General features: G+C 39.9%; 1 protein-coding gene across 18 annotated transcripts in view; it reads right to left on the bottom strand.

The window, feature by feature from the left end:
• Positions 1–18,639, bottom strand: part of PPFIA2 (PTPRF interacting protein alpha 2) — a 544,100-nt gene that overhangs the window by 322,710 nt on the left and 202,751 nt on the right. Inside the window, exon 2 of one of the 18 annotated variants that reach the window (XM_073620238.1) lies at positions 4,727–4,838. The exons of the other annotated variants lie outside the window; for them this stretch is intronic. Within the exon in view, the coding sequence (XP_073476339.1) occupies positions 4,727–4,729 (3 nt within the window). The 5' untranslated portion in view covers positions 4,730–4,838. The remainder of the gene's footprint in view (positions 1–4,726; positions 4,839–18,639) is intronic. 18 annotated transcript variants of the gene reach the window in all.

Below are 18,639 nucleotides of genomic sequence, written 5' to 3'. Positions count from 1 at the left end.
TGTTTGAAATGTTTACTGTTTTGCGTTTCAGGCAACATGGGATATTCATATAGAGCCCACATTAAATGGGCAGTGTGTTTGGTCATCTGTTTTAGGTCCACATTGATATACATTTGATTTACACATTTAAATGCTAGCACGCACCCATGCAAATCTGCTTAGGCGCTTGTCGCTACTTTCTATTTAGAAGTCCCTGTCCTCCCCTGAGAATAGGGAGCAAATTGCATTAACAATCTTAAGTAGGTAATTAAACCCTCAATCGAGTACTGCCCCCGCATTGAGTTTCACCCCCTTTCTTACATAGTTGGCAAGGATGAAAAAAGACACCAGTCCATCCAATTCAACCTGTGTGGGTTGGTGTGTGTGTGTGTTTATGTTAATACCATTTCCCATATCCCTGTATATAGTATTCGTTAAGAGGCCCATCTAAGAGTTTTTCAAAATGATCAACACTTCCCGCAGACAACACCAACCGTGGAAGGGAGTTCCACATCCTTACCACTCTGACAGTAAAAAACCCTTAAGCAGTTTAAGGTTAAACTGCTTCTCATCCAGCATTATTAAGTGGCCATGTGTCCTCTTAAGCAACCTGAGACTGAATAGTTTCATCCCTATGCTAGAATCACTATTTAGATATTTGTACATCACAATCATATCCCCTCTTAAGCGTCTCTTCTCCAGGGAAAATAAGTTTAATGTTTGTAGTTGTTCATTGTAAATAAGGTCCTGTAGCCCCCTTGTTAGCTTTGTTGTCCTTCTCTGGCTTTCTCCAGTTCCATCACATCATAAGAAACCTGGTGACCAGAACTGGGCAGTATACCCATACTTCCTGTTATCCCTTGTAAGCCTTCTCCATTCCATCTTCTTTCCCTCTCTCACCCAGCTTACCTTGCCTACCCAGTTGGTCCCCCATTATTCCTACCCTTCTGCATCCCCCATTTTGCCTTAGCCCATTCCCTACGTTGCGGTAGACTAAGATGGCAGATCACAATGCTATAACCTCAAAACAAATTAAAAGAAGACAAACACATAAAGTTAACATTATGGAATGTAAAAGGAGTAAACCTCAATGTCAAGTGATCAGGGATACTGGGAGACATTAGAGGATGCAAAGCAAAATTGCATTCTTTAAAAAAAATGCATTTCTAAATAGGAGAAATTCCCAGATTCACAAACCACTACTTTCCAATGCTATACCACAGCTCTCCAGCCTATGCCACCACCTAGCAGAATTACAGTTAATATCCTAATGGAATTCCAAGTGGTTGGAAGCATAAAATTACCTGACCCAGTTCTATATTATAACATTGTGCACCTAGCCACGGTACTGGACTATTGTAGAAACGAGGATGTGGATAATCATGAAACAATGCTACACTTACATGTCTCCAGTTTTAGGTAACCTGACCTTCTCCTCAGGTCTTAATGAAGCAGCCTTTATTGCACTCCACAAATCCAACAAATTTAGACTAAAAAAATTTGGCACACAGAAGGGAGTTAAACCCATTCAAAAGATCCAAACAATGGTTGGTACATTGAAGTTCTGGTAATCAGTACAACTGATATATTTGTAGCATCCCTTGTCTGATTGTTCTAGAACCTATGTCACCCTTCAAAGAGTTGTGTGAACAGTCCAGGACACTCAGGTACTCTTTAGCAGCAGCCTATGTTATACTTAATACCCTTACTGGAGGATTACAAGTCCCCATTTCCCATTAATTCTTCATAGGTTGTTTCAAGCACTGTCCCTATATTTTGCCATTGCAAGAAGGCTGTCTTTACAACACTTCATTTTTTGGACTGCCTGGTGATGCATGGGTTCTGGGAAAGAGTAATCAATATAATTGAGAAACTTAAAGATACAGTCCTTAAAAACTTTCCCAGTGGCTCTTATCTACCACCTAACTCCCATTCCAAATACATTACTATGAGAAAACTGTGCTCATTCACTTAATAAATAGAACTACAGCATCCCAGTTTGTTGAAATTGATCCAATCCACCTCTGAGGAACTTATGGTGTGCATAATTAGCAAACCTAAGGAAATGTAAAAATTGGCAGCACTCACAAAACACAGGGAAGAATATATTAACCTAAGACATAGTTTAACTGGTTCAAGCTCACGAGAGTATTGAGAGCTACTGACTGAAGCTTAAAGAGACCATAGATGTCCCTGCTTATCCTGAGTACCAGTTCAATGCTATTTTCCGCAAGATGCATGTTTGGAAAGACTATATAACCTGAACACATTGGGGGGAAATTTACGGGTGCACAAAGAATCTGGTACAGCTGTGCATAGTAACCAATCAGCTTCTAGATTTTATTGTCAAAGCTTAATTGAACAAGTTAAAGTTATATGTAAAAAGAGTGCAGCACTAAACAATAAAGTGCATTCGTGCAAATACAGACAAATATCAAAATATACTAATGTGCAGATAATCAACATTATATAAACAATAATAACTGTGAATGAAGTTTTAAGACACATATGCTAAACTCATCACATGTGAATAAAGTGCAACTGTGCAAACAAAAAGTTCATATAAAGCTGGATTCCATCAAATAAAGTCTCATGGAAGAAGAGAGTGTTTGAAAATTACAATCATACACCTGACGGCGTGACACCCACCACCATAACAAAATGGAGGCTTACCGGAAAGCCAGCGACTCCTCTTATTCAGAGAGATCACACAGCGCTTGGTTGGATCGCTGATCCACTGAGAAAGAAATCCGGACGTTCCACTCCTATGGCCATGGATGGTATACTCCAGGTGGTTCACAGCAACTCAGGATGCAAGATGCAGTGTAGGAAGCCTCGATATTAGAATGTTTAGGAAACAAAAGGACTCCACCTAGTGTGATACTGTCTTAACATCCGGATAGCTACGTACAAATGCTGCTACACTTGTGCGATCGCTGCTTGAAACTCACAAGGATTTTATCTGTTTGATCTGTTGATTGTGACATGATCATAGCTTTGAATTTTATGTAAGTGTACTTCTTAATAAACCGGATGTTGAGACAGTATCACACTATGTGGAGTCCTTTTGTTTCCTAAACATTCTGATATTGAGGCTTCCTATACTGCATCTTGCATCCTTAGTTGCTGTGAACCTCCCAGAGTATATCATCCACGGCCATAGAAGAGGAAAGTCTGGATTTCTTTCTCAGTGGATCAGAGATCCAACCAAGTGCTGTGTGACCTCTCTGAGTAAGAGGGGTCACTGGCTTTCCGGTAAGCCTCCATTTTTGTTATGGTGGCATGGAGAGAGACTGTCACTGTGACTCAGGAGGAGATTTATCGTGTCAGTGAGGTGTCACCATCTGTGCTGCTGCACACTGCTGTCAGTGTCCCTGGGAGTCAATGCATGTATGTTTTCCGCCCATTCTATTGTCTTGCCCCCCTGAGCTATATACATACTATATCGAAAATAAAATAAGAAATATGTTTTTTGCCTTAATATCTACCTTAAATCACATTGCTAATTGCATATTGTACTTGTTTGTAGCCTAAATACTGAAAGTTGCCCTTAAAACCATAATTTGTAATTTTTGGAAATGCCAGTAAAAAAGTGGCTGTGCCAGTAAATTTTGGACGTTGTGTCAGTGTTGTGTAAATTTCAATCTGGTGGGTTGGCAACACTGTTCACAAGTGATGTAATTTAGCATATGTGTCTTCAAACTTTATTCACAGTTATTATTGTTTATATACTTATGCCGTGTACACACGGGCGGACTTTTCGGCATCAAAGGCCCGACAGACTTCCGACGGACTTTCAAATGAACGGACTTGCCTACACACGATCACACCAAAGTCCGACGGATTCGTACGTGATGACATACGACCGGACTAAAATAAAGAAGTTGATAGCCAGTAGCCAATAGCTGCCCTAGCGTCTGTTTTCGTCCGTTGGACTAGCATACAGACGAGCGGATTTTTCGACCGGACTCGAGTCCGTTGGAAAGATTTGAAACATGTTTCAAATCTAAAGTCCATCTGATTTTTACCCGAAAAAGTCAGCTGCAGGTCTGATGAAGCCCACACACGGTCAGATTGTCCGACGGATTCGTCCCGTCGGACCAGTCCGGTCGAAAAGTCCACCCGTGTGTACACGGCATTAGAGATTATCTGCACATTAGTATATTTTGATATTTGCCTGAATTCGCATGAATGCACTTTATTGTTTAGTGCTGCACTCTTTTTACATATATTAACTGTGCCTGGTGTCGGGGTTATAGTGCACAGCTGGTTAATTAACTTTAGTTCCTAGTGTGGATATACCCTTTACATTTAAGTTAAAGTTAGAAGCTGATTGGTTATTATGCAGCACTGCACCAGATTCTGTGTGCACCAGTTTTATTAAATCTCCCCCATTGTCTCTGTATTCATATATACTCTCTGTAGTTTCCCAGGCCTTGTTTTCTCCTGTATGGTTTTAAAAAAAATTAAATGCATCAACTAACTGGTCTTTAGAATATGTGAAACTCAAATAATACAGCTGATTATTGAATTGTTAGATACTTTACAAAGGGATAAGAACTATGGTAGCAAGAATTGTACATAAACAGGTATGTTTTGACAAGATGCTATTGAGGGAGAAGTTGTAGGAAGAGTGCTTTGAGACAGGAGGGTCCTTTGGAAGCAGACAATGATAATGAGGTACTATCTCTAATGTAGATCCTCCTGGGAGGAGAACAGGAGGAACAGAGATTGTAGTAAGTCATACCATCACGGGAAAGTCATGCAGAACAGTGGAGGTATTGTGCTTTCCAAAATGAAAGTCTACCAGATTCAGTCAATGTTGTTTTTTTCCTTTCAAGCGGAGCATCACCAGAGCACTACAAGAGTAGAGAACAATGTTTAATGATGCCTAAGGTGTAACAAACAGACATAGATAATGTATCAAAGCATGACAGTGAGTTCAGTCTAAGATTTCACCCAAATCAAGTTAGTAAATATAATAAAATGAAAAATATAGGCTTTCCTGGTAATAATATCATGTGCCTTCTATGAACAATCCTTTTTATATATAGTATGATGGCCTTGCTGGAATTTGCTAGATTTAATCCCCTTATAGAACACAATAGCAGCAACAAAAGGCAAAATTGTCAAACGAAAAAGAAAGATATCTGAAAATATTTTATTCTTTGTCAAAAATGGGTAAGGTAACTAACCTACATTGCTTAAGGACAGAAACCTTTCACACCTTACTTCCTTAATGGGAATTTATCGTTTTTCATTTTGTTTAAAGATATTTATAGGTCACTGTGATATAAAATATTTTCAATGTGTGCTAGACTGGATTTGCACCTGTCTGTTCTGGTGCATTTGATGTTAATGTGTTGCATTAAGACAAACCATTTAAATAAATGATACAACACATTTGAACTTTTTTTTTTTTTTTTTTTTTTAATGAAAGAACACCACAATATAGTAGTGGGTTGCTTTGTGTTGTTATAATGCAGGTGCACCGGGGTTCCATTCAGAATGAATGGCAATACAGTATGCTAACGAGCATATTGCACATTAATACAATGTACAGGTGCAAACCCAGCCTTAATGTTTAAAAAAAACCTTGTTTCTACTTCTAATTTGTAATTATCAGTAGGGTTGCCACCTGTTGAGGATTCACCCGGACAGTTCAGGTTTGGAATCATGTGTCCAAGTTTCAGACTGCCTGAAACCCGGACACATTATTTAGACTTGAATATGGCTTCCCAGCAGGGTTGATGGCTGCAGTTGTCTAATCTGAGAGTGTCTGTTACACTCTTTCGTGCTGCCCAAAGCCAGCACTAGAAACACCCCCCCCCTCAAACAAACACACATACGGGAGAGGAGAGAGGGCTCGATCTGCACCTACCCCTCTGTGTCTGCTCACACTCCAATCCTCGGTGCTGTGCCTCAGAAAAGGAAAGTGGGGGTCGGAAATTTGAAGTTCAGCAGCCTCAGATACATCTGGATAAGTGTTGCTGACTGCGAAGGGGTGAGTGAGTTCACTATCCATCCCTGTCTGTGACTGAAGTCCCCCCCCCCCCCTCCTGCCTCTGAGTGGCATTAAGGTAAATCAGGGTTCTCAGAGTACCCCTTACATCACAGTTCCCCTTTACACCAGAGGCCACAGTATTCCCTCTTACATCAGAGTCCTCTCTGTACATCAGAATTCTCTTTGTCCCCCCTTAAATCAGGGTTCCCAGAGCATTCCTTATATTAGAGTCCCCAGAGTTCTCTCTTACATCAGAGTCTGCAGAGCCCCCCCTTACAGTGAAAGGGAACTCTGCAAGTTCAGATATAAAAAGGGAACTCTGTGGACTCTGATGTAAAGGGGGACTTTTGTTATTAACTTCATATGATTAGAAATGTTATTTAATAGCAAAATATATGTATAGTTTATACTATAAAAAAATTTGCTGTTCGCCGCTAAAGTGTTCGGGTTTGACTTGATGAAAAGGTGGCAACCCTAATTATCAGTCATATGCTCAATACAAATGCAGGCTCTGAATGTTGCTTTTCAGTGCTACACAATGGTTGTCCTTTATTACTCTTTCCTCACTGCTAAACTAAGAACGGGTCAACCCAATGAAAGCAATGCATTTCCTACAAGGTGGATATCATATCTAGAATTAATTTAACAGCTAAAGGGAGCTCTGAGTGGTTAGACATGGTCAGTCAGCTTCCTGCAAAAAAGAAATATCTAAATTTAATATCAAAACAAAAAATGTAAAGTGTAAAGAACAAACAAAGATCACATAAAGAATTACCTTACTAATCCTACTAAATGTTTCATCAGTACTGCAGCGCATGTTATTTTAATATAGAAATTAACTTTGGTCTATATTCTTAAAGATATCATTTTTGAACTGCTTCTGCAAAGACAAAATACATTTTTTTTTCCGCTCATTCCTAGACAACAAGCAGAAGATAGGAGCGCACATCGAAGCCGCCCGATTCTTATGGGGCGTACACACGGTCAGACTTTTTGGTTACAAAAGTCCGACAGCCTGTCCGGCAGACTTTCGACAGACTTTCGACGGACTTTTGGCGGACTTTAAACGGACTTTCTAACGACCGGACTTGCCTACACATGATCACACCAAAGTCCGACGGATTTGTACGTGATGACGTACACCGGACGAAAATAAGGAAGTTGATAGCCAGTAGTCAATAGCTATCCTAGCGTCGGTTTTTGTCCGTCGGACTAGCATACAGACGAGCGGATTTCTGGGTCCGGCGGAGTTACCATGTAAAGATTAGAAGCAAGTTCCAAATCTAAAGTCCGTCAGACTTGCGACTGGAAAAGTCCGCTGAAAGTCCGGGGAAGCCCACACACGATCGGATTGTCCGCTGGATTTGGTCCGCCGGCGTCCGTCGGACTTTTGTAGCCGAAAAGTCCAACCGTGTGTACGCCCCATAAGACTAATAAACAGGCTTCAGCTTTACCTCCCCCAGACCACGTCCCTCTAACAAATTTGACGCACTCCTGGGCTTAGTTGTAGAGACTACAACTGAGCTCAGGAGTGAATGAAAGGTGTTAGAGGGGCGTGGTCTGGGAGGAGGAAAAGCCGAAGCCTGTTTATAAGCCTTAGAATCGGGCAGCTTCGGTGTGCTCTCCTATCTTCTGCTTGTTGTCTATCCATTCGGGCAAGACAGGCCCTTTTGGAGCTGCACTCATCAGCCTGTGTGGAATTACCAGATTGAAACCCTTTGAGCTTTGGCCAGCCGCTCAGCTGTCGGCTAATTGCCAGCTCCTATCTCTCCACAGTTACTCAGCCTTTGATGATATCCTGCTGAATCGGTCCTGCCTACTTAAGCCGTCCAATCGAGCTCTGCCTTCACCTTGGTCAACATCACAGAAATTATTTCCTGCAATCCTGTTCAAGACTTGCTTTGCTGACATCCCTTCTGGCTCTAGAACCTGCATGCTGTTCCACTACATTGATCCCTGGCATTTGGCTTGTCTGACTATCTGTTCCGATTACTGAACTTTGGCTATGTTTTGACTATGTTTGTTCTTTTTCATTTTATTATTAAAAAAGTGATTTAACTGTACTTCCGTCTCGGCCTGATTTCATGGTTTCTGACAGTATCAATTGCTCATTTTTAGTTACATAACACTGGACAAATGAAAAGGTAACTTAGGATGGCTAACCACACATGGCTAATGTACCTCAGTAATCATGAATGTCAATGGCAACGCATGTGGTATGAACAAGGTTGTTCAGCTCTTCAGTTATATTATACATGAGTCTCCACAAGGTACATGGTATAAAACAATTTCTTTATTAAGTCTCCCAAAAACATTTTACTGTAAAAAAACTAGCTCTACTAGGCCCACATAATATAGGTTAGTCTACAGTGAAACATACTGACTACAACAGGATAAACTAGCATAAATACATTGTTGCATTAAAACATGCCATGCTGGTACACTCAATACTACAGTGTGACCAACCATCATTCAAGGTGTAGCAGAGAGCAATAACTATACCTTGCTCAAATAATCTGTGGCCCTATCTTGTTCGACAAGTGCAGGTTTCTACTGATGGTAAAGTGTAACTCAGAGGCCAAACTGCTGTTAGTTTTACACACTATACTAATATAGAATGAAGAATCCTATGGATGATGAGATAAATGTAAATCCATACTGATCTTGTTACCATTCTGTAGGTACTATGGATAATCAGTTAATCGTTTCAAATCAATTAATCGTTTCGTTTCCTTGACCAAATCAAGTTGTAGTGTCCAATTAGTATGTTAAATACACTGGTAATATCCATTCACAATACACATCAAAGACGTGACACATACATGCCAGTCTATGATGCATCCAATCACAACACATTAAAATAACGTATTAGAACACGATGTAGGAGTAAGGCCTAAGTTTTTTTTGCCAAAGCTCCTAAACTCAATTCCATAAAGCCTGTGGGGTTGATTTACTAAAACTGGAGAGTGCAAAAAATTGGTGCAGTTCTGCATAGAAACCGGGTTTTTTTGTCAAAGCTTAACCAATTCCAGCCAAAGCAAATTCTGGCATTTCTCCCCTACATGTAAAAATCATAATTTTTTTGATAGAAAATTACTCAGGACCCCCAACCAAATAATATATATATATATATATATAGCAGAGACCCTAGGGAATATAATGGCGGTCGTTGCAATTTTTTACGTCAACTTTGGTAAAACATAAATTATTATGTTAGGCTGAGTAAATAGATACCAAACATGTCATGCTTCAAAATTGCGCACACGCGTAAAAAGGTGCCAAACTACGTTACTTAAAAATCTCCATAGGCGACACTTTCAAATTTTTTACAGGTTGCCGTTTAGAGTTACAGGGGAGCTCTAGTTCTGAAATATTGCTCTCGCTCTAAAGATCGCAGCAATATCTCACATGTGTGGTTTGAATTTTTTTTTAAATTAGAATTTTTGAATATTTTTTTTTTTACACTTTCTCTTTATTTTTTTTTTTATCACTTTTATTCTTTTTACAAGGAATGTAAACATCCCTTGTAAAAGGAATAGGGCATGACAGGTCCTCTTTACAAAGAGATTTTGGGTCTATAAGTCCCCACATCTCTCCTCTATGCTGGAAAGCCTGAGATAAAAAAAAAAAAAATTGATCTCAGGCTTTCCAGCAAAAAAAAAAAAAAAAAAAAAATGGCAGTGTTTACATCTGCCAGAGCTGGAAATGACATGCCGCTTCTGGACTTCGGGGATCATAAAGTTATGTAGGGAATCGCTGGCTGAAAAAAAATATAACTGGATGATGCCTGTAGCTGAAGGCATAATTCAGATATCCTCAGAAAGCAATTAAGGGGAGTGTCAACAATGGCTTAATTAAACAAAAATGATATGGTTTTATTGATGAAATACACAAAACAACAATAATGAATAAGGTTCAACCGACTGGTACAATGACTGTTCTGGTGGACCTCGTTCCTCCAACGTACACAGTAATGCCCTGTACACACGGTCGGACATTGATCGGACATTCTGACAACAAAATTTATGGATTTTTTCCGATGGATGTTGGCTCAAACTTGTCTTGCATACACATGGTCACACAAAGTTGTCGGAAAATCCGATTGTTCTGAACGCGGTGACGTAAAACACGTACATCGTGACTATAAACAGGGCATTAGCCAATATCTTTCGTCTCTTAATTTATTTTGAGCATGCGTGGCACTTTGTGCGTTGGATTTGTGTACACACGATCGGAATTTCCGACAACGGATTTTGTTGTCGGAAAATTTTATAGCAAGTTCTCAAACTTTGTGTGTCGGAAATTCCGATGGAAAATGTGTGATGGAGCCTACACACGGTCGGAATTTCCGACAACAAGGTCTTATCACACATTTTCCGTCGGAAAATCCGACCGTGTGTACAGGGCATAACTCTTAAAAATTTCTGCAGTATTGGACAACGTTGTCATTAAAACCCCGCTAAACCACACAAACCTACTACCCCCACCATGAAAGTCCTTATTTCCATGTATGGATAAGAGATGGTACTACTGTTGAGTATTGTCCTGCTCCTGTTAAAGAAATACCATTAGTAAGTCCACCTTATATTAATTTAATTTATTATTTAATCATAGCCTTATGTCCATTGAGAGGGCTAATGGAAATGCTGCAATAAAGGGTGGTATAATAAAAAAGGTAAGTAAAAAATAGTTAAACAGTTCATATCATTTCTGCGTACTACAGCCTTTTACACAGGTTTATACAATCAATTTCAAACCGGTGTAGAACTATTATTGTGTTGTTTGCTGATATATGGCAATGTTCTAATACCGCTCACTACTGCTGGAAGTTGTGGATTGCTGAATTGAACAACAGAATTATTCTCCAGCCGAAGCAATACGCAGGAATGATATGAACTGTTTAACTATTTTTTACTTACCTTTTTTATCCATACACGGAAATAAGGACTTTCATGGTGGGGGTAGTAGGTTTGTGTGGTTTAGCGGGCTTTTAATGACAACGTTGTCCAATACTGCAGATATTTTTAGGAGTTACTGTGTACGTTGGAGGAACGAGGTCCACCAGAACAGTCATTGTACCAGTCGGTTGGACCTTATTCATTATTATTATTTTGTGTGTTTTATCAATAAAGCCATATAATTTTTATTCAATGAAACCACTGTTGACACTCCCCTTAATTGCTTTCTGAGGACATCTCTTTGTGCTACCATTTTTAATAGTGTTTTTAATTGCTATTGGGGAGTTATCCCTTCCATGGGGCGAATTGGTCATTGTTCAAAATTAGCTTGTTACTATTTAAAGTAGGGTGTATTCGAGGATTTTTTATTTTAAGATGTCATTCAGATATCTACACTTAAAGTTCTTGATGTCATATGACATCCACCTGAGGAAAGTGGTTAATCCATTCAAGCTAAAGTTAGAAGCTGATTGGCTACCATGCCTAGCTGCACCAGATTTTGTACTCTGCAGTTTTAGTATATCAACCCCTATTCGTCAATGTATATATAGGCTTTTAGCAGAGTTTAGGAGCTGCCGCGGTTAGGTGAGCTTCAACCTCCCTCTCCTAAATGTGGAAGAATCGCATTTAGGATAGGAATGTTTGGACCGCTGGCAGTGGGAAAACTATGGCAAAATCGCAGGGCGATTTTTCCAAATTTGGCGTTTTCCCGAGGTCGCAGTAAATGTAGGCAGGGTGTACATGAAGCCTAAAAGAAGTTTAGGAGATAATCAAGTCAGCTCCTGAGCTTAGTGCTGGTATTCTGAACATCAGACAGTCAGTAGTTCCAGTACACCAAATCTTCCTGAATCTGCAGAAATGCAGTACTGTACTGCCGCAAAAAACAGTTTTGGTTGCTATGGACAATCTCCAGTTTCCAGACAGAAAGAACAGTTTTTATAATATAAAACTGCATGCAGGGCACTGGGGAAACCACTAGGGACTAAAGGGATGTGAAATTATTTCATACAGTAATGTAATCTGTAAGATTACAGTATACTGTATATATTGTGTGTGTTTCACTTTTTGAATTTGGCGCCGTTCTCCATCCCCGTGCGTCGCAACGTTTGCAGGGAATGGAGATCGGCTCCGTGATGAATCGAGCGGAGGATGAGCCGCTCACACTGCGGGGAGACATCGCAGGATCTGGGGGACAAGGTAAGTAAGCTCTTCCTGGATCCTGCAATGCGATCCTGAGTCTGGCTCGGGGTTACCACTTTTGATTCTGAAATTCCACCCCGAGACAGACTCAGGAATACCGCCAGGGAGGTTAAAAGTAATCAATACCTGCAATTATTTACGTGTTTTAGCCTCTTACATAGGCCTTATTTATAATGATTATGACTAAGGCCTATGTAAGAGGCTGAAACGCGTCAATAATTACAGGTGTGGGTTCCTTTTAATTGATGGATCTAATTAGATCGTAAATGTTTTATTGTTGAGACACTGTGGTGTCGGATTTTTTTTCTTTTATATTGGACATTTGAACGCCTGAGTACAGGGGCTATCAGAGCACATGAGTCTCCATCTCATCCTATTTATTATTATGGGCTATTTTGGGGTAGTAGCACAATTTTAGGAGATGTATTATCCTGTCAGTAAGGCTTCATGTACACTGGCCTACATTTACCGCAGCCAGGAACATTTTTGCTGCGTTTTATGTTTTCCCACGGCCGGTGGTCAAAAGATTTCTTTCCTGAGGAGAGGGAGGTTGAAGCTCACCTAAACGCGCCAGCTCTTAAACTCTGTTTAAAGCCTATGTGTACACTTACACATAGGCTTTTATGGAGTTGAGTTTAGGAGCTTTGCTAAAAAAAACGCCAAAGGCTTCTAGACTCAAGTTTAGGAGCTGCCAGTGTAGGCTAGTGTACATGAAGCTAATGTCTGATAAGTGGCAGTTAGAGGGTTGACACAAACCTTTGAACGCTGACAGGGGTGCTTACATCGGTCAGCTTTTATTCATTTCTGAAAACCTTTATTTCAAAATGAAAAAAAAAAAACAAATAACTGGTAACTGCTAACAGTTAGCTGGAGTTTAGATTTAGTTTTTCAGTCAAGGCCATCTGTCCATCTAAGTTTTGCGTCTAACACAACCCTTTCCCTAGATTGACTGTAGACTTTTACCTAGTTGTTGATGCATGCACATCCCAAACTCCCCTTATACCAAGGAAAGTTTGTTAAACATTTGAAGAGCTGTGGACCAGGTTTCAGTTGCGGTGACTGGAGGCTGAGCCACTCATACAACAAAGACGAATTGTAGAACTAAGAAAACCTTAAAGATCACCAAGGAGCTGCATTTTCAGTATATGTGTTCCATCACAAAACACTGGGGGAGGGAAGGAGGCCCTGAGAAGGATAAATGCTCTAAGTGCACTTATCCTTTAAGCTAATAAAGTAATTAAATGATTTCCTGCTGTCAATCACGGAGAATGTAGAAGAAAAAAAAACTAAAAAGTCATAAAGAGTGCCTTTTTTATTTTCATAGTCTTTAATAAAGAATACCTGTAACCAGGCCATTCAAAACAAAGCAACAAAGCCACTGTACAGAAGGTACCATAAGAGGGAGTACAGAAAAATCATACTCGGAATAAGCCAAACACAGCATATGTTTAGGAAATAATGGCAACGATGTCTGGTTATGCAAAAAAAATTAAAAATTCTACCACTGCAATCTGATAAGAGGCATGGAAGAGCTTAGCTATGACGAAAGATTAGCTAAACTGAATTTATTCTCTAATGAGAGAGGCGATTAAGGGGGGTATAATCGCCATGTATAGCTACATAAGTGGTCCATATAGTCAACTTGGTGTAGAGTTAGTCATAATAAATGACAAGGGGACAGACACTCTTTACGTCTGAAGTAAAAGAGATTTAACCTCCACATTCAGAAAGGCTTCTTCACAGTAAGAGCTGTGAAAATGTGGAATAGACTCCCTCAAGAACTAGTCCTGGCCAGTTGAGTAGATTGTTTTTAAAAAAAGAGCTGGATGAATTCCTAAAGGCACAAAATATAACTAGATACTAACATTTATAGGTAATAAAACCAGGGGTAGTTGAATATCTATTTGCCTTCTGGGGGACAAGAAAATAATTTGTCCCCCACTTGAGCAAATTGGACCATACTTTATAAGGTATTTCACAGTATTCTGTTTATGAAGATTTTCTTTTTATTTACAGTATGTATTCTATTTTATTTTTTTCTATTGGTTGAACTAATGGACTTGTGTCTTTTTTCAACTTGACAATCTAGGTCTTTCAAAAATACTACAACACCCATTAAATATGAATTCCTATTAATACGTTTATTAGCAAAACATTGTCTTGATATTTAAAGTGTGTGTATAAGAAGATACCTCAGATAGTGATGGCTGGAATGTTGGTTCACTCCAGACCTGGAAAGCATGACTGATAGTATGGAAAATCAGCTGTATTTACTTACAGTAATACCTCGAGCGTTTTGTAATACGAGCTATTTTGTTTTTTTAAATCCTTACTCGATTTGCGAGCATTGTTTTGCAAGATGAGCAGGATTCTAGCCTCTGGGGTGTGCAAGTACTGCATGTGGCCAGAGGTGCGGCGGCGCCGCTGACGCTCGGTTCCTGAGTGTCTCTGAACATCTCCGAGTGTTTCTGAGTGTCTCCAGCGCCCCTGCACCTATGGCCTTATGCGGTACTGCATACACCAGCAGTGGCACTGGAACGCATTATCTGGGTTTCCATTGATTCCTATGGGGAAACTTTTATACGAGTGTTTTGGATTACAAGCATGCTTCTGGAACGAATTATGCTCATAATCCAAGGTACTACTGTATTTTGTTATTTTGGATACAGTGGAGAAGGGTTAGCAACCTTATCAATTTTTTCTTGCTATGTGTCCCAGATGAGAAAGATCCATTTTTTTCTATGTGTCCTGATGACAATTGTGTTACTAGGACTTAAGGTGATTGTAAAGCTTCGCCTTTTATTTATTTTTTTTAATTACAAACATGTTATACTTACCTGCTCTGTGCAATGGCTTTGCACAGACTATCCCCAATCCTCCTCTTCTGCAGTCCCCTGCCAGCACTGTCAGCTCCTCCACCCTGCCGAGTGTCCCCATAGCAAGCTGCATGCTATGGGGCACTTGTACATGTTTGTTCCCGAGCCGACTCTGTGTCCATTGAAGCACAGAACTCGGCTCAGCCCCACCCCCCACTCACTCGCTATGATTGACAGCAGCAGGAGCCAATGACTCCGGCTACTCTCCATGAGTGCAGTGAGGAGAGAGAGAGAGAGCAGTGCTGGATTGAGATCTGGCTCTGGTAAGTATAAGGAGGGGGAGGCAGAGCACTGAAGGTTTTATTTTACCTTAATGCAGAGAATGGTAAAAAAAAAAAAAAAAACATGTCAGGCTTTAGAACCACCCACATTTTTAGCTGTTACTGGAACAAAAACAGAAAGGAAAACCTTTTGTGGGCATATGTTGCACTAGTAACTCTGAGGATTTCCATCATTTTGGAGAGATTTCCTTTTACTTTGTATTCTGTTTACAGAAAGGAAAAGGATATTTCTCTGTTGTGATGAAGATGTTACAAAAAGAAAGAAAAAAGAAAAGAAAACCACCTGCAAGAGGGTTTGATTCTTCACTGTTTTATCTAAAACTGTAAAAAAGAAAAAAAATATATATTTGCCTTAAAGTGTTAGTTCACCTTTGCAACATTCTACATATCAGCACTCCTTATTTTCCAAGGCAGCCCCATCTTGCCATTACATATGCAGCCGTGGGTGGCCTCTCCACAGAAAACGCTGGCCCCTTGGTGCTACTTCATCCTGCCATTGTTTGCAGGATGAGATGGATACGTCCTGGTAGCTGTCCCAGCCTGCTCAAACTGTGTGCATGCGTGGTGCACTCTCTCATTCTCTATTTGCAGCACCCAGCCAGCAAGTTCTGCAGAGCGGTTCTCCCCTCTGTATATGTAATGGCAAGAAGGAAGACCATTTGAAAATAAGGGGCACACTGGTATGTACTATTCAGGGGGACCCGGAATTACAAATAGAGCTTTTTGTTTAATGTCACTTAAGGTAAACTTACATATTAAGTAATTAACACATTTTATAATATTTTATTTAGGCAATTGACATATGTACCCAATGCAAGTAAATGTTTTTTTACAAACATGTCCCATACAATTTCCAATAAAATAGCTTTCAGAACTGAGAGATTAATGCTCTTCTTGTCTCAGAGAGCAATGCTCTACCCTTAAGGCCCAATTAAATCATGTTACAGTAACGCACTATAAATTACATTTATTTACCACACATTACAGTGTGTCTATTTGAATGGCACCCCGACACACTGCACAGTAGCAGAGAACCAACATCATTCTGCATGCCATGTGTTGCGATGTGCTGTATTATAAAATAAAGAAAGAAAGAAAAAACACTGCATGTCTGATTTTTGGAGCATTAGGCTATGTTGCCAGCCCATTCGAACTTTCATTCGGCAGCTTCACGTGTCACCCATAATGATCTAATGCCGCGTACACACGAGCGGACTTCTTGTCGGACTGAACTCCGAAGGACTTTTCGACAGAGTTCCGACAGAGTTCCGACGGAGTTCCAACGAAACGGACTTGCCTACGTGATGACGTATGACCAGACTAGAATAAGGAAGTTCGTAGCCAATAGCTGCCCTTGCGTTGTTTTTGGTCCGCCGGACTAGCATACAGACGAACGGATTTTTCAATAGGACTCGAGTCCGTCGGAAAGATTTGAAACATGTTCTATTTCTAGGTCCATCGGAATTGGACACAAAAGGTCCGATGACGGTCCGATGAAGCCCACCCCTGATCGGAATGTCCGACTGAATCGTTCTGTCGGACCTTTTCTGCCGGAAAGTCCGCTCGTGTGTACGCGGCATTATAGTGAAGGAATAGGATACTGGAAATCCAACAGTTACCTATCTATAAGGAGGAAGGGCAAAAAAAACAAATTATTCTAGATGTCTACATTAACATACCAGCTAACCTACAAAAGAACAGTCCTGGTTTCCTGCACAATTGTTACTTTTACAAATGTAAATAACATTGAAAACAGAAAAAAAAAAATGTAAACTGGAGTTTTTATTGAAATATTAGATTTCTGAAGGCTTAATTTTAAGAATCATAAACCGTGTCTGCATCTTGGATGTCAATATTGTATGTCTGTGATTTTTTACCAATAATGTCTTTGTTGCAGGGACATGCGGTGAGGTCAGTGGCTGGTGAGGCACTGGCTAGTATCAGAGCCAGATACACACAGGTTACATACGCCACAATCGTTAGAGCGAGAGCAATCATTCTAGCACTAGACCACCTCTGTAACTCTAAACATGTAACCTGTAAAAAAATTTTACAGCGTCACCTATGGAGATTTTTAAGTACTGAAGTTTGGCGGCATTTCCACAAGTGTGCGCAATTTTAAAGCATGAAGAAGAAGAAAAGAGGTTTAACTTTAATCTACATAGAGGGTTCTTTACTGTAAGAGCAGCAAGGATGTGGAATTCCCTTCCATGGGCGTGGTCTCAGTGGGGAGCATTGATAGTTTCAAAAAACTATTAGATAAGCACCTGAACAACCGCAACATACAGGGATATACAATGTAATACTGACATATAATCATACACACAGATTGGACTTGATGGACTTGTGTCTTTTTTCAACCTCACCTACTATGTAACTATGTAACATGTTAGGTATCTATTTACTCTGCGCAAAATCATCTTTCACATTATACAAAAAAAAAAAAAAAAAAAAATCGGGCTAACAAATATATATATATACACACACGTATAATGTTTGGGGGTAAATTTCTAGCAAATTTCTAGCAAAAAAATGATGATTTTTACATGTAGGAGAGAAGTGTCAGAATTGGCCTGGGTGGCAAGTAAGTAATATACAAATAATTATTATATATTGTTTTTAAGGTAATTTACTATATTTTCAAAATCTGTACTCAAACAGGTGACTTAACAGACAAATTATTGAAGTTTGAAGTTATAACTTCCAACCACTAATTTCACAGTAAATAGATACATTATTATGTTATAACATATAGCATAATAATATATGATTTAGCTTGATTAAAACACCTTTTCAACAGCAGCAGATTCTCATTCTCCCTCTTAAGTGTGTGAGAAAAACATGGGGTTTTGGGTAAATCTTATACACATGTTTTTTCCTTGTAGTTAAGAGGGCTGGGCTGGAAGGGAGTATTTGTCTTTTAGACAAATGCCCCCTTCTATGACACTGCAGTGAGAGGACAGCCTCCACTGCAGCATTTTTATTGGACAGCTTGGGCCAATGGTACTTTACCATTGCTCCAAGACTCCAAGCTGTCCATTGAGCACAGTGCCTCTGACAAGAAGTGAGGAGAGGCACTCTGAGCTCATCCTCTCTGTCTGCTGAAAACAGAGTGTGCTTGCATTTAAACTGGCTGCTCTGTATATAGCTTCTGACAGGCTGCGCAAGGAGCTCCGCATCTCTGGAACCATAGGTCATAGGAGACCAGTGGTGGGGTAGGACTTCGGCTACCTACCCCCCCCCCCCACATTTGGGGGCCCTGTGACCCCAGGTCGCCGAACTACGACCCTTGAAGCTCGATCATTCTTTTTTTTTGTTATTTATTTTATTTTTTTATTATG

This window comes from Aquarana catesbeiana, linkage group LG03 (assembly GCF_042186555.1).
Source record: "Aquarana catesbeiana isolate 2022-GZ linkage group LG03, ASM4218655v1, whole genome shotgun sequence".
Classification (NCBI taxonomy): Eukaryota; Metazoa; Chordata; class Amphibia; order Anura; family Ranidae; genus Aquarana; species Aquarana catesbeiana.
The sequence above is the reverse complement of the archived record's forward strand: the minus strand, read 5'-3'. Positions and strand labels throughout refer to the sequence as shown.